The sequence below is a fragment of the Dreissena polymorpha genome, chromosome 11 (genome assembly GCF_020536995.1).
Source record: "Dreissena polymorpha isolate Duluth1 chromosome 11, UMN_Dpol_1.0, whole genome shotgun sequence".
Classification (NCBI taxonomy): Eukaryota; Metazoa; Mollusca; class Bivalvia; order Myida; family Dreissenidae; genus Dreissena; species Dreissena polymorpha.
This window is the reverse complement of record NC_068365.1, coordinates 57,115,794-57,131,049: the sequence shown is the minus strand read 5'-3', so window position 1 is coordinate 57,131,049 and position 15,256 is coordinate 57,115,794. Positions and strand designations below refer to the sequence as shown.

The 15,256-nt window shown below is 34.0% G+C and overlaps 2 protein-coding genes across 2 annotated transcripts in view; both read left to right on the top strand.

Moving 5' to 3' along the window:
• The window catches only part of LOC127850877 (uncharacterized), a 141,139-nt gene extending 129,248 nt beyond the window's left edge, over positions 1-11,891 (top strand). The window contains exons 31-35 of the mRNA XM_052384267.1: positions 2,125-2,201; positions 5,274-5,433; positions 8,655-8,769; positions 10,885-11,009; positions 11,747-11,891. Coding sequence (XP_052240227.1) covers positions 2,125-2,201; positions 5,274-5,433; positions 8,655-8,769; positions 10,885-10,967 — 435 coding nt within the window. The 3' untranslated portion in view covers positions 10,968-11,009; positions 11,747-11,891. The remainder of the gene's footprint in view (positions 1-2,124; positions 2,202-5,273; positions 5,434-8,654; positions 8,770-10,884; positions 11,010-11,746) is intronic.
• LOC127850879 (uncharacterized) overlaps positions 11,751-15,256 on the top strand; it is a 29,890-nt gene continuing 26,384 nt past the window's right edge. The window contains exons 1-4 of the mRNA XM_052384270.1: positions 11,751-11,957; positions 12,382-12,531; positions 13,924-14,050; positions 14,162-14,289. Of these exons, the coding sequence (XP_052240230.1) occupies positions 11,894-11,957; positions 12,382-12,531; positions 13,924-14,050; positions 14,162-14,289 (469 nt within the window). The 5' untranslated portion in view covers positions 11,751-11,893. The remainder of the gene's footprint in view (positions 11,958-12,381; positions 12,532-13,923; positions 14,051-14,161; positions 14,290-15,256) is intronic.

Sequence of the window (15,256 nt, the reverse complement as noted above, 5' to 3'; positions counted from 1 at the left end):
TGTGCGAAGATAGTATTATCAATGTATCAGAACAGACCTCACGTAATTAATTGTAATTTTGTTCACATGATGACATATTATAATAAAGTACGTAAATCGACGCGTGTATAGAATTCATAAATGGTGTTAATATGTACATCCAACAACGACATATTCATAATAATTACTATAAAGACCATGCAAACGAAACATGACATTTAAATATTATCCCAAATTACATTTAAAAGTATCAACTCAGAAAACACGCAGCTATGGGTAAATTTACAGGATTAAAAACATTACATTTACAGATCAATATGCTTAAAGATTTAAGTACTGTGAATTAAGTACATGATAGATAGTTTTTTCGATGTAAACAACAACACACATTTATATATCTACATTAATTTATATACATAATGTTTAACAGGGTATAACCAGTTTGAACGTGACCTAATATGTTCTTTTCTTTTTGAATATCAAAATAAAATAAGAAGGACACGCCCTCGTGTTGATAACCATTTCACTTGTTAAAATGTAAATTTCAAAGCGGCACTTTAAGTTTGTGCATATTTTTTGTGTAAATATAATAAGTTAAAGCAAATATTGTTACCTTTAATGAAAATAATGACAAATTATTATGAAGTGGCATGTATGATCATCCTGACACGACGACATGTTTCACGCAACAACTGTTTATTTTAGAAAATGATCGACATTGACTATTTCTGAATCAAGGGATGAAATAAATATTCGACGATTCACCGAAAGCACTAATATTTTTAAGAGCTTCAACGTCTGTGTATTGAGATGTCATCAAATTGTGTACTAAACAACGTCATAAATGAGTATGGCAGGGCAACTTGTAATAATCTCAAATTTACTGCAGGCAAATTATATATTTTATTTTTTTGATGGATAACGGAAAACGCATGTTTGTAAATATTGTACATGTATTTGTTTATGGAATTAACTGACACTGGTTGGCCGATAACATGACCGAAAGCATATTCAAGTTTCCTGATATTGTCAGTGAATTTCCTAGCCGTACAAATGTATTTAATATAAATGTTTCACTGAAATGTGTGACACAACGTATATAATCCACTGAAAGGAATGTAATCAATAATTATAGGTTATTTGACGCTTCACTGTACAATACGGATATCTATTTGGACGAGAATACAGTTTGACGTCATATTGGACGAGCCTTTAGGCGAGTCCAATATGACTAAAAACTGTGTGCAAGTCTAAATATATCACGTATTGTACAGTTTAAACGTCTAATAAGCTTTTATTCTTTATCCTTTTCTCCAGCTTTGTGTTTCCTTTTAATTTTTATTTTGATTTTAAAATGCTTTAATTTCATCTATGCTATTTTCGAAACAAGCGCTCGTGTGAATCGATTATTGTACATTCGGATACTTTTTCTCGGTAAAGGCTTTTGTCGTCATAAAACAATTGCTTAGTACAAGTGCACTTGTACTCAACTGTTCAATATGGAAAAAATACATACTTTTGGGATCCAAACCGGAATATATTGGACGGTCACGTGGTACATATGAAGAATGCCGATTGGGTGAATTTATTGAATTGAGAATAAAATCACGTATGACTCGATCATTGTTAAAGGAAATACTAACAACAATGGCCAAATTGTCTTAACTTTAACTACGAATTATATTATAAAATGAAGTTTCCTGTGTTATTTATTTACATTTAGTTTTACTATATATAACAAAACACACGTTCTTCTTTCTCTTGACTTGATTATTATTTGCATTTCAATGTCTACTTTAATTTTAATTGTTCCGTTTGTAATACACACAATGATACTGTATTTTTCAACATTTTTTAAAACATGTTATTAAAAAAATATCAAAAGCCGTTTGTCCTACATTATAAAACGGAATTTATCTTTCAATTATATTGAAATGTATATTTTATTATTATTAATACTATCTAGTTTACTATAGTGCACGGATGGAATTATTTTAAATCGGTCATTTGAATTAAAGAACGGAACTGTTTATAAAATATCGCTCTTATTTTATGAACTCGAGTTTCGCTATGCTCATATACTCTTGTATTATTATTTGAAGCATTTATTGAAACTATTCCGTGGCTTTACATTAAAAAATCTAGGACCAGCACCTGGGAAATGGAGTGTTCGGCATTGACGAAGAAGGCGACGTCTATGTTATGGATATATACAATAAAAGGTAAACTCAATAGCATACACGTGTTCATGTCAAAAGTATCTTAATCATCAGGCCATTACCAGAGGGGGTAATTTCGTGATAGTCAAGATGGCGATATCAACTCCGTGACAGGTATTTTTCGCCGTTTGTTTTTGTTTATTACTTTTATCAATGTTTTAAATGCAGCTCACTTCCCAGCCATATCAGCCAGAATGTTATATCCGTTATTTTGCATTATGCTCTATATCTCGACTTTACTCGCACAAAAGTTCTAAGCGGGATCACAAAATTACAGCCCCGCTAAAACAAATTCGAAGCGAGTAAAGTCGAAATTAAAAAAAAAATCAAACAGTACTAAAGGGTATAAAACGAGGAAAAATACCCGTCTCGTACGGTGGCATAGAGGTGACATTCACTTATCTTTAGTAGTGGTAGTACTAGTAGTAGTAGTAGTTGTAGTAGTAGTAGTAGTAGTAGTAGTAGTAGTAGTAGTATTAGTAGTAGTAGTAGTAGTAGTAGTAATAGTAGTAGTTGTCGTAGTAGTAGTAGTAGTAGTAGTAGTAGTAGTAGTAGTAGTAGTAGTAGTAGTAGTAGTAGTAGTAGTAGTAGTAGTAGAAGTAGTAGTAGTAGTAGTAGTAGTAGTAGTAGTAGTAGTAGCAGCAGTAGTAGTAATAGTAGTAGTAGTAGTAGTTGTCGTAGTAGTAGTAGCAGTAGCAGTAGTAGTAGTAGTAGTAGTAGTAGTAGTAGTAGTAGTAGTAGTAGTAGTAGTAGTAGTAGTAGTAGTAGTAGTAGTAGTAGTAACAGCAGCAACAGCAACAACAGCAGCAGTAGTAGAAGCAGTAATAGTAGTACTAATAGTGGTATGTTATGTTATATCAGAGCCTTGCCTGCTTTGACCAGCTATATATATGCGTACAGGATATTTACACATGTTACGCAAAATTTGATTGGCTGACTACCTCGGGATCTCGAGATAGCAAAAATTCTCTCCTCTTTTTAATGCACTCTGCCTTTATTTACTGCACCGCTCTTTTTTTAATTGTACGCCGCTTTTATTTAGTTTTGCACTCCTCTTTTTTCTATCTCGTGGCCACGACATAGCTAACTCGTGGCCACGAGATAGAAAAAAGAGGAATGCAATTTAAGAAAAGAGAAGTGAATGTCACCTCTATGCCACCGTAGTCTCGGCATGGACGAAGCCATCTTGACTTTCACTTGATACACTCTTCTGATTACGCGCTTACTTTCAGTTAACATATAACTGAAATACATGAAATGTTAAAAAATCATGTTAGCTCGTTGATAAATATTTTATTAGTGGTTGGATGAATGGAATGATAAATATATGTATTGATTGATGGTGAGATGGACTGCAGGATGGATGAAAGGATTAATGGGAGGATGGATGGGCGGATGGATGGAAGGATGAATGGATGGATGTATGCATCGGTGGATGGATCAATGAATGCATAGATGGATGGATGGATGGACGGATAGATGGATTGGTGGATGGATGAATGGATGGATGGATGGGTGGATGAATGGACGGATGAAAGTACGGACAGATGGACTGATGGATAGATGGATGAATGGAAGGAGAGACGGACGGATGGATGGACTGATGGATTGGTGAATGGATAGATGTATTGGTGCATGGTTGGATGGATGGATGGATGGATGGATGGATGGATGGATGGATGGACATATGGATGGATGGATGGATGGATGGATGGATGGATGGATGGATGGATGGATGGATGGATGGATGGATGGATGGATGGATTTATGTATGTATGTATGTATGTATGTATGTATGTATGTATGTATGTATGTATGTATGAATGCCTGCCTGCCTGCCTGCATGTCTGTCTGTCTGTCTGTCTGTCTGTCTGTCTGTCTGTCTGTCTGTCTGTCTGTCTGTCTGTCTGTCTGTCTGTCTGTCTGTCTGTCTGTCTGTCTGTCTCTATGTATGTATGCATGTATGCATGTATGTATGCATGTATGTATGTATGTATGTATGAATGTTCGTTCATTCGTGCGTGCGTGCGTTCGTTCGTCCGGCCGTCCTTGCGTCCGATCGTTCTTTCGTTCGTCCGTCCGTCTGTTCGTTTGTTGGTTCGTTCGTTCGTTTGATGTGTGAGATTTTTTTAAGTTAAATGTTAGCATATCAATCAAGTACAAAATTGTGTTCGATTGTGTTTTTTTTTCATGCTAGATTAGTGCACTAATAAGTTCCAAGTCTTTCTCATTTGCCTGCGGTCTATTTTAACTACGACCTCGATGGTCGTTACACACTTCCCTTATCGTAATGACCTTTGTTCTAATGATATTTCGCTCTAGTTCTAAAGTGTTTCTATTTTCTTGACTTGAATTACAACGTGCAGAAACAGGACTGACAAACTTGGGGGACGTGGTGATAAGATCGTACACTACTATGTTTAAATTTATGAACAGCATTCAGATGAAAATGTTTACCCTAACGTCAATAAACCTAAGAACTTACATTTATTCTAATAACATTGCGACATTGTTAGAAAATGGAAGAACATTAATGCAAGGAATTGTGGTAGTTTGCCTCATATATCTATAGTGGTCCCATCTGAACTCTTAAAACGTATTGTCTATCCAGTATTTTTTTAACGTAGGTCATTTGTTCTTAACGTTTCTAGGCCGAGATCAAAAATAGCTTTATTCTGTTGAACCTCTGGGCATTATAAAATATTACATTGGCCATTTCTTTCACTATTATCCAACGAAATGCCTTGGTTAATTTGATCTTAATATGAGAATCCCAAAAGGGTTCCAGTCCATTCCTTTCAGAAATGCTTTGCTTTTACTTTGAAAGAATATGAGTTAGCAACAATATCTGTGTGCATTCAAAATCAATACGAGTCGATACAAGCCTGTTTACTCTTGGCCATTGAATAAACATATATCAACAATTATTTTTGGCTATATTTTAAACCCTTGCTTACTTTTGTTTTTCTATCAAACAATAGATATGTGTTAAGTAGCCATTTGTTATTTTATTGTATTTGTAATTAAGGAACATTTTTTTGCGTTTCTAATAATGTATGTTGAATTGTATGATAGGCACAAACTCAGAAAAGCTTCACAGATGGACGCTACTCGTTTTTATGCTGGAGGTTTCAACATGAAGCCGATTGGTAAAGATGACCTGGTGCGAATCTCTAACGACCAGTCGTTGATTGTGGTACTGCAGGACAATAGTGATGATGTTGATACGAAGAAGGTAAATATTGGTTTATTCTCTACGCCAAAAACAAACTCTTAATATTAAGTCGTATAAAAGCTGATGCTGCGGGCTATACTATTCTCGTTTGAAAAGTAATTGTTCTTACAGCAAGCGGACAGACATGCGTTCATATTGAGTTTCTTCGAAGCGTCCTGCATAACTTATGAATCCTGGTGACTTTTGATAACAGTATAAAATGACTTTACGACATCAGGTCGTTTAGCAACATTTCTCAAAGATTCTCACCTGTCTAACTAATTGGCCTGACTTTTTTTTTAAATCTATAACTTGCACATTGTAATGAATTCATCCCATTTTAGCATCATTCGTTAACAATTGCATAAGTAATGCCCCTTTTTATTTTAAAAAGTTTTATGAACTTTATTTAGAACGTTTTCAAAACATATAAACTTCATTCCAGTTCCGCTGTACAAACAGGTTAACAAAAAACGATACCGCATAATTGTAAATAAAGACTGAGAATAAAAATTGTTAATATGCACACTGATCTGAACCTCTGCATCCACACACCACAAATCAAAATACAAAAAGCGTTAGAGATGCGTTTAAGTTACCAAGGCTATGCACGTTTTCATTCTTGTAATATCCTTATTCGACAAAATACCCTGCCCTCCTTTCAATTAAAACAGAACGTTTTGATAATGGTGACAAAAGGCATCCATGTGATTCATTATTGTTTCAATATTCCTTTTCTTGGAATTTCAATAGCCATAGTTTCAACCCGGCTCTTACAGCATCATGAAGTATCACTTATCAAAACGTCAATTCAATCTTTAACCATCAGGCGTATATGAATTTGAAATGTCGAAATCAATTGTGTTGTGTTGTTTTCTATATAAATGTAGTATACTAAATACGTTAACCACTGCAAGATGAACAGTAAATGCAATTTATATGTTTAATGATTTACAGATCTAATATTAAGCAAGATGCACGTTTCGCCGGTAAGGATAGTGTTAAGAAGAGTAATGTTTCTAAGTAACAGAAACGTCAGCTGCACCAGAAAGAGTGAAACGTTATACTAGAATAAGGTTATGTTTTAGTGCAGTACAATAAGTACAAACGGCGACACACACAATAAATGTATAAGACAAGACACATCAATACGCAACAAACTGACACATATCTATAAAGTTGCTGTCATCGCCTCGGTACGGTCAATACAATGTATTGTTTGTTCGAAACCTGGTTTGGGCCTAAATCTTTACACTTTGCCAATAGTTATCAATAAATCCACAGAGCGAAAATCTAACTTTCGTAGTATTAAATACTACATGATTACATCATACATCAAATTGTTGAACTAGACAAACATAGTTATTTAAGTATAACTGTGTTTAAACGATATATTTTATATGTTCAACTTCAAAATTAAGTTGGTATCCGTTCATAATCTTTTCACATAAAATATAAGAAATGAATTTCGTGCAGTACTCATTCGGATATCTTAAGGGCAATGCTACATATACGCGGATTGAACGACTCGCATTTATATAATGCCTGCGTGCAATAGTGTGAAATCTCTTACACAGTGTTTTTGTTTTTACTTTAAACCGAATAATAAAATCCAGGAAAAATATCAGGAAATAAATTCTTATATAGGGAAAATAAAATATAACAAACACAGGATCAAAGCTGGGAAAACTGCCGTGGACCGGTCGTTTGAAAGCATATGGGGTTTATAGCGGTTGAATGCGACTTAAGTGCTTCTTGTTTTTGAAAGAAAACGAGCGTAGTTAGTGGAGTGAATGATTATTGTGCAAGATTATGTGCCAAACCAGACTATACACATACCTTTATACTCCCATTTTCAAAGTAATAATGCAATATACGCGCTACGACGATGCATCTCAAGCGGAAATAAATATTGTTGACGTTTGACGTGTTGACAATTACGTCATAACCATATGCGCTTAATATTTGTTAACTGTATGTTTTGCTTTTTATGTCCCCCACCACTACAGTGGGGGACATATTGTTTTTGCCCTTTCTGTTGGTCTGTCGGTTTGTTTGCGCCAACTTTAACATTTTGCAATAACTTTTGCTATATTTAAAGATAGCAACTTCATATTTGGCATGCCTGTGTATCTCATGGAGCTGCACATTTTGAGTGGTAAAAGGTCAAGGTCAAGGTCATCCTTCAAGGTCAAATGTCATAAAAACTAAATCAAAGCGGCGCAGAAGGGGACATAGTGTTTCTGACAAACACATTTCTTGTTTGTTACTGTTTGTGTCCAAAATATATGACATCTCCGTATCAAAATATTTGTTTTGTTCACTCTAATTGTATTTTACCAAACAAATCGATATCTAAATAGTAGACTCCTTGTAATATGACATACCTCCAAAAATTGGCTGATTTAAGAACTTCCAATTGACTAGATATGTAAAGATCAGGCAGCGTTTATCAGTCAGATATCAATGTATTTGTATGATGAACTATTGTTTGATTCACGTATTAGTCAATAAGAATTTTTTCCAGTATTCATCCGGACATTTAATTGTTCACAATAAAGATATTCAATAAATAGATCTTTGAAAAGGCAAAAAATTGTAGACGGCTTCTGTTCGTACTCCATTTATTTTATTTAAATTGTAAATAGAATTCACGCGAAATGCATTTTTATATTAAGGTTTTTTGTGCTAGCAGTTGGCTTTATTGCTATTGTCGATTAACACAAACAAAAAAATGTGTGTGTGTGTGTGTGTGTGTGTGTGTGTGTGTGTGTGTGTGTGTGTGTGTGTGTGTGTGTGTGTGTGTGTGTGTGTGTGTGTGTTGTGTGTGTGTGTGTGTGTGTGTGTGTGTGTGTGTGTGTGTGTGTGTGTGTGTGTGTGTGTGTGTGTGTGTGTGTGTGTGTGTGTGTGTGTGTGTGTGTGTGTGTGTGTGTGTGTGTGTGTGTGTGTGTGTGTGTGTGTGTGTGTGTGTGTGTGTGTGTGTGTGTGTGTGTGTGTGTGTGTGTGTGTGTGTGTGTGTGTGTGTGTGTGTGAATGTGTGTGTGTGTGTGTGTGTGTGTGTGTGTGTGTGTGTGTGTGCGTGCGTGCGTGCGTGCGTGCGTGCGTGCGTGCGTGCGTGCGTGCGTGCGTGTGTGTGTGTGTGTGTATTCTTCGTTACACATAAAACAAAGCTGTTTTCAAATAGAAAATGAAATGAGCGAGACCGTCCTATTATTAATTGTGTGTGCTGTATTACTTTGCAGATACTCGGTAAATTTGGAACAGTGTTGAGAGTTAAAGAAGAAAATGCACTCTTGATCGAAGTGTGTGGTCTCACTTTGCACTGCAGTAAAAATTCAGTTGTTAAAGTTTCTCTTGGTAAGTATCTTAGCAATATTCGTCAACCTATTATTTAAATAGAAGACAAACATGCTATTTATCAAGCTCCACACTGAGATTACTGAGATTATTCTTATGATCTATATATCAACATAGTTCGAATTATTAATTATGAATGATAAAAATCGTTGTGTTCATTGCATGGTCATCAATGCTGTTTTTTAAGAGTCTTCTTAACGTCCTCATGTCTCTCTTTACTTTTGTATAATTTCTCTTATATAACTTGTAAATGGTTTTAATGAAGAGAAGTGCGTGCCTGCATTTTTAATGCATGTGATTCCGAAAGCTTTAACTCTAATTATTGTCATTTCGAGACGACTTGAAATCAACTATAATTCTCGCTAAAACGGGCATATCGATGGTTATATTTTCAAAATTTCTTCAATAACATACGTATTAAATATTAATTTGATAAGTAAGTCGTTTAAAAAAATGATTGATCATATACAATTATTTTCATAATAATGAAAAGTTGTCCCGGACGCTTAAAGCGGGTTTTGGAAAATCAGAGGTAGTAATTTAGTGTTGAAATGTACACGCAGAACCGCTTGACCCATGTGAAGTATCAATAGCAGGCATTCAATGCAAATATTATATGTCGAAGTAGAAACATATATCGAAACAAATGAATTTTATACATGTTTTCTTAACATGATTATTAATGTATTTAAGATACATACCTCCTTGGCATTTGGTGATATGCATTGTTAAATTCATACATATATTCATGGATAAATACCGTCAATATGCACATCAGTCGTATAAGGTTACTAGGTAATAGGGATGGTGTAGCAACAGTTTCAACGTCTGTAACATAAAAAAACCTTCTTAATAATTCTGGAAGCTACTTAAGTGTTTTAGGCCGGTCAAAAATATCATCTCTTGATTCCGATTATTATTCGGGGACTTTCATACACCATGACAAAGGGCTGTGCATAGAGCATTCATTTATGAACGGTTCATGATTTATTCGCCTCTAACTATTTATGATTTGTGTTAAGATGATATCTTCTAATAAGTGTAAACGACCATGGGTAAGCTATGTCATGTTTAACATGTTTGTGTCTTGTATTGTGTATTCAAAGACCAACAAACGTATCAACATTTTTACAAGGATAATCTTTTGCTGATTCCCTTTTACCCGACAATCTTATGCGCTTAACTTCCTTGCTCGTAGGTCAAGGTCAAAGTGCAAGGTCGAAATCAAAGGTGAATAGACATAATGTAGTGTTTTTATATAAAATCTCCACTTTATTCGCTGCGGATTTTCTTAGCGGGTGCTACATGTATTAGCGGGAGCTATAATTCGGTGACCCGCTCAAACATTTCGCAGCGAGTAAAGTCGAGATATATAGAGAATATTAATACAATATAAACTTAATCAATGTCTTGCCGATACGGCTGGGAAGTTAGCGGCACTTTAAACATTAATAACAGTAATAAACGGAATATTACGGCGAAAAATACCTGTCTCGGCATGGATGTCGCCATCTTGTTTTTCACGTGGTTACCTCCTCTGATAATCTCTTTGGGTAATTTGGATAACATCGATGTGCGGGAAGTTTATGATTATGAAAATAATGTTTTATTTTATATAAATATTCAAACTTTCAATTTGTGACGCTCAGAAATGCTGTATTAGTTTTTCTTTTTAAACAAACTATTATAATAAGTTGGTTTCTATTTTATTTGTATTATTTGAAATGCGATATAAATTGTACTTATAAATGTATTTATACACATACGTTACGTTACGTTTGTGTTACTCAAGCGTTCAAATAATCATGCTGTTAAAGGCCAAATTAACGTTAAAAAACATTAAATAACAAGGATTAATGTTATGTTTTTATATCAGCAAAAGGTAGCTCTTGTAAACAGCAAATATTACCAGATTATATGTGTATAAACAAACTGTCAAGTCCTAAAAGTAGTAATAATATTTTATCATAAGAGAAACGGAATTTCGTTGATAAATTATGGAAATCGGCAACATCAAACTATTTAATATGTATGTTATACGCGTAAAGGGTTTGAATACACTGTATGTAGAGGTATAAGTAACATTTACACTATAGTCCATTAAACGTTTTTTAGAGGACTTAACTTGCAAGTTAAAAGTGTGGTTTGACAATCACTGGCCTAAACTTGACGACTTTGGACGAGATGTTTTGACATAACAATACAAAGAAGTGGGTGAACAACTGAGCAATTCTATAAAGGTACGTAATGTAAGCAGGAACAAATTGAAGTTCTTACCCTTAAAATATAGCAATTTTGAGTCATGAACATTTTATTAAAGGTAGTGTACTAATTTTGCTCAGTTAGGTATAAAATGTCGTTGTTTAATTATGCCTAGACAGTGATGATCTTACCACTCGAACGGATTTGCAAATTCAATACAGTTAAGTATGCATGAGTTAATATTTGCTTGAACAGTTTCTATGTACACGTTTACTTGATCGACTTCTAGTTCGTTTGTCAGACTAGTTATCGCCCAAGACTTTACATGTTAGCCGCTATGACTGTTTTAATATGAAATATTAACTGTGCGGCAGTCTTTTGTACACGCATTCTTAAGACTGAGCGCCTAATTTTAGATTGAACAGATTCAAATTACAACAATCGAAATTGTGTGTGTACATAATTATCTTTGAAGAAATCGTTGACATTCAGCTCGTATTGTGTTTTGATTATATTGCAATGGTTACTCGTACATTATGCAGCACAAATTCGTGTCAACTTAATGCAAATTATGAGTCAGTTTCCGACTAAATATAGAAATAGGATTGCGAAAAAAAAGTCGATTGATGACGTGTTAGAAAGACATTTAACTGTGTCGCAATGACTAGTTTAAAAACAGTCAATACTTTAGACGAATACCTTACAGATATGCTTCCTTGTAGCACATGTTTGTTCTCGAAACACGAATCTCAAATTTAATCAAATTTTTTTTTAGGAATTTAAGTTGCAAGGCAGTACTTCCTCGATTATCAGAGGTTACACACGATCTCAAAATATCAAAGGTGTTGAACGCCAGTTAGACCCAAACCACGGTCGTTTCATCATTGTGGACGAGTTAGATATTCGAAGTTTTGGTGGCGATATGGAGTTTCGAGTTAAACTACATAATGCAATAGCTTCCGAAATGTCTACATTAAGAGAGAAAAGTATGATCCTCCGTTGCTGTCTTCCATATGTTGAAAGTTCCAAGTGTCATATGTATTTAAAACGTTATGTTCAATTCTCACTTAAATATACAATTTATGATTTATTTAATACCCGGGTCTATTGTGTTACGATAATTTCGATTAAATGATAAATTTGCTTGTTTAAACAATTGGAGAACGTTATAACAGTTAACACCTTTGAACATATTAACATTTATATATTATGATAAATGCATTTGCAAATTGACGAATGAAATTTAAATGGACACATGATATTGATACCATTAGAAGAAAGGAAACAAAATGCGGTTATTTATTATTTTTACGTAACACTCATCATCCTTTAAGTTAATATTACGTGATTGTACAAATTCTAAAACATTTGTATAAGTTCATTAAATTCTCCAATAAATTATTTGTTTAGATCACTCCGAGCCAATAATTCATGATTCCCCAAATGGACAAACGTTACAATCAAACGAGCCGACCCATGCGACAAACACCCAGTTAGAGGCGCCATCAGAGCAGGATGCGTCTAATGTTGACGTAACAGAAACTAATGAGAATTTGAAAGGTGACTACATACAAAACATAGTGCTTAATCAATTGAATAAAATCGCTCCAAACCGGAAAAAGAACCTAGTTCATTTACCCATATTCCTATATGTTGCATAGAAAATATAAAAATAAATTCTTATCGATTAGTCTTTCATTTTAAGCAAATTACCAATTGCCTATACAACACAATCATGCAATTTGATTTTTAACAAACACGCATGTAAACAAAAAATGATAATGTAGCATCGTAATTCAAATTAAAAAATTATAAAAAAAATGCATTAATTGACTTAAATACCATGTACTTACACAATGGTTAAGGGAATCGCAACACTTAAACATATTAACACCGTTTTAAGGCGCGATGAAATACATCAGTTCAAGTATAAGCATTATCTCTTTTAGTCACTTAATAATAGTATGTTAAATGTCCAATTTAAATAGTGCATGCCGTTAAGAAAGAAAAAACGTTTAGATATTAAATGTGGTTGAGGGTAGTAAGTTCCTTCACTTTTCCTATCCTCATCGCTTTCAGGACATCATTATGTAGTAGAAATGTCAGTTACTTTAAATAAACTAAAGAGAGAGAGAGAGAGAGTTGGTATTGATATATTTACATTATCCTTCGGTAATCAACTTGTACATAATATTTACACCACAATAACAGGCGCAGATATGTCGTGACCATAGGTATGTTATATATTTCCGTCAAACAGATTATTGGATAAGAAAGGATACATTTCACGAACACACATTTGATCACGTAATTTAAATTTGTGAATCAGATGGTCATACAACCTAAAACCTAAGCTCCGACTAAAGTCGTGGCGTTAGTTTCTTGTGATCCATTTCTTATTTTCTTATTTCTCACATGTATACGTTCTCTAGTCGAGTCATTGTATTCACACATTTCAAATGATGGCTTTTGTCGGGTCTAAATTAGGTCAGATGAATTGTGTAAATACACATGGCACACATTCCTGAATTTTTAAATCGTCTACAACTACATGTGGCTGATTAAAAAGTATGTGCTAGACAAACATAATCTGTATAATAACACAAACAGAATGTATTTTCTGCAATTGTTCCTCCTTATGAAACTTAGTTTGGCGCATACCGTAGCATATCAAATAAAATGAAAGACGATGCTTCTTAACGTTGCAAATATATGGCAAATGCTGTGCTACAAATGAGCTTTAATATATTCGTGAGTAGTAGTATTCGCCCTTAATAATTCACATTCATCATAGCGCCTCTAGCTTCATTTTAGACGCGTTGGTGTATTTTATTTTGATTATTTCTTGTAGTAATTATGCATCGTTTATATGTTTACTGAATATCAAGTTGTTTTCATGTTAAAACTAGTTTTGTTAAAAACATATATAACATCAAACAATTCTCTTGACAGAATCAACGTATTCGTACAAAATACCAGCCATCAACATTGCTGTCTACTGTTCGGACAAGATTCTGGATTCAGTTAAACATGTAGCAAAACATTACACGACCACGCTGATTGTGAACGATAACGATGGGTAAACTGAGTCGATACATGCATATAAAGCCTGTATTAAAATTAAGCGCGTTTTATGCCGCAATTAAGAGTTTATTATATTCATTTATATAACTTATACAATCACATTTAGGAAGAAAATTGTGGATATTGCCGATTTATTCAAAGAAGAAACAGAACCTGTAGAGCGATGGTCGCTCATAAGACCACACAACATTGCTGAGGGAACTGCAACAGCGCAAGTGTGTCATGATTCAACAGGTATTATACCTCATATGTTAATCAACACGTTCAACAATATTTAATAACTGATGTTTCGCAGCAGTTATAACGTTTTTATTTATTTTCTATGATTTTGTCTTTGCAACATAGGTTGTTACTCTTGTATCTACAACAAATCGAAATGTATTTTATCTTTGCATCAACTTACACCGTCAAAAATGCTTCCCTTCACATGTTCCTCTCAACCGTTTATTTTTTGTCTGATGCTTTTATCATAAACAATACGAACCATCCATTCATTATTATAAGTTTTAAAAATGTTCCGGGTGAGGGACATCGTTTATTTATAACTAAAAATATTCTTTGTTTAGACTAAAGTGGAACACTTTTAAAGGTTACTTCATAGAGAAAAAAAACATTCACGTTACTTTTGGATCTAAACGAACGCATTGGGAGATCAAATATTTTTTAAATAAAAATATAACAAGGATTTTAATAATGGCATGTTACTATACTTAATGTGTGTGTTTGTGCGTAATTAAAGTGCGTCTGCACGTGTGTGAATTTGAAGGATGCTGTGTACACATTAAATGAAGTGGGAAGAGCTAATTTTGTATATACTAGCACGATAACATAAAATACAATTGATATTAAATCATTACTTTGCGGCAAAACCTATTTTAATTATATCAAATTTCGTTAAGCAGCGAGAACCGATAAACATAAAATTACCTTTGAACTGATAAAATGTGCGCAATGTGCTTATCTTTTCAAGGTTTTGATTGTATAAAACAAACATACATGTAACAAAATCTGATTGTTCTTGACACAAAATCTGATTGTACTTGACTCATTTCTTGGAAAGCCCGCACGTTTCCCTTTTATGTTGCTTTTCCCCTACAGTTTTGCTATTTTGTAACAAAACTTGTTGTATACAAGGCAAATAAGCGCACTCTTTTTCCATCTTACCTGAGCACCTATACATTTACTGAACACTTATCGGTAA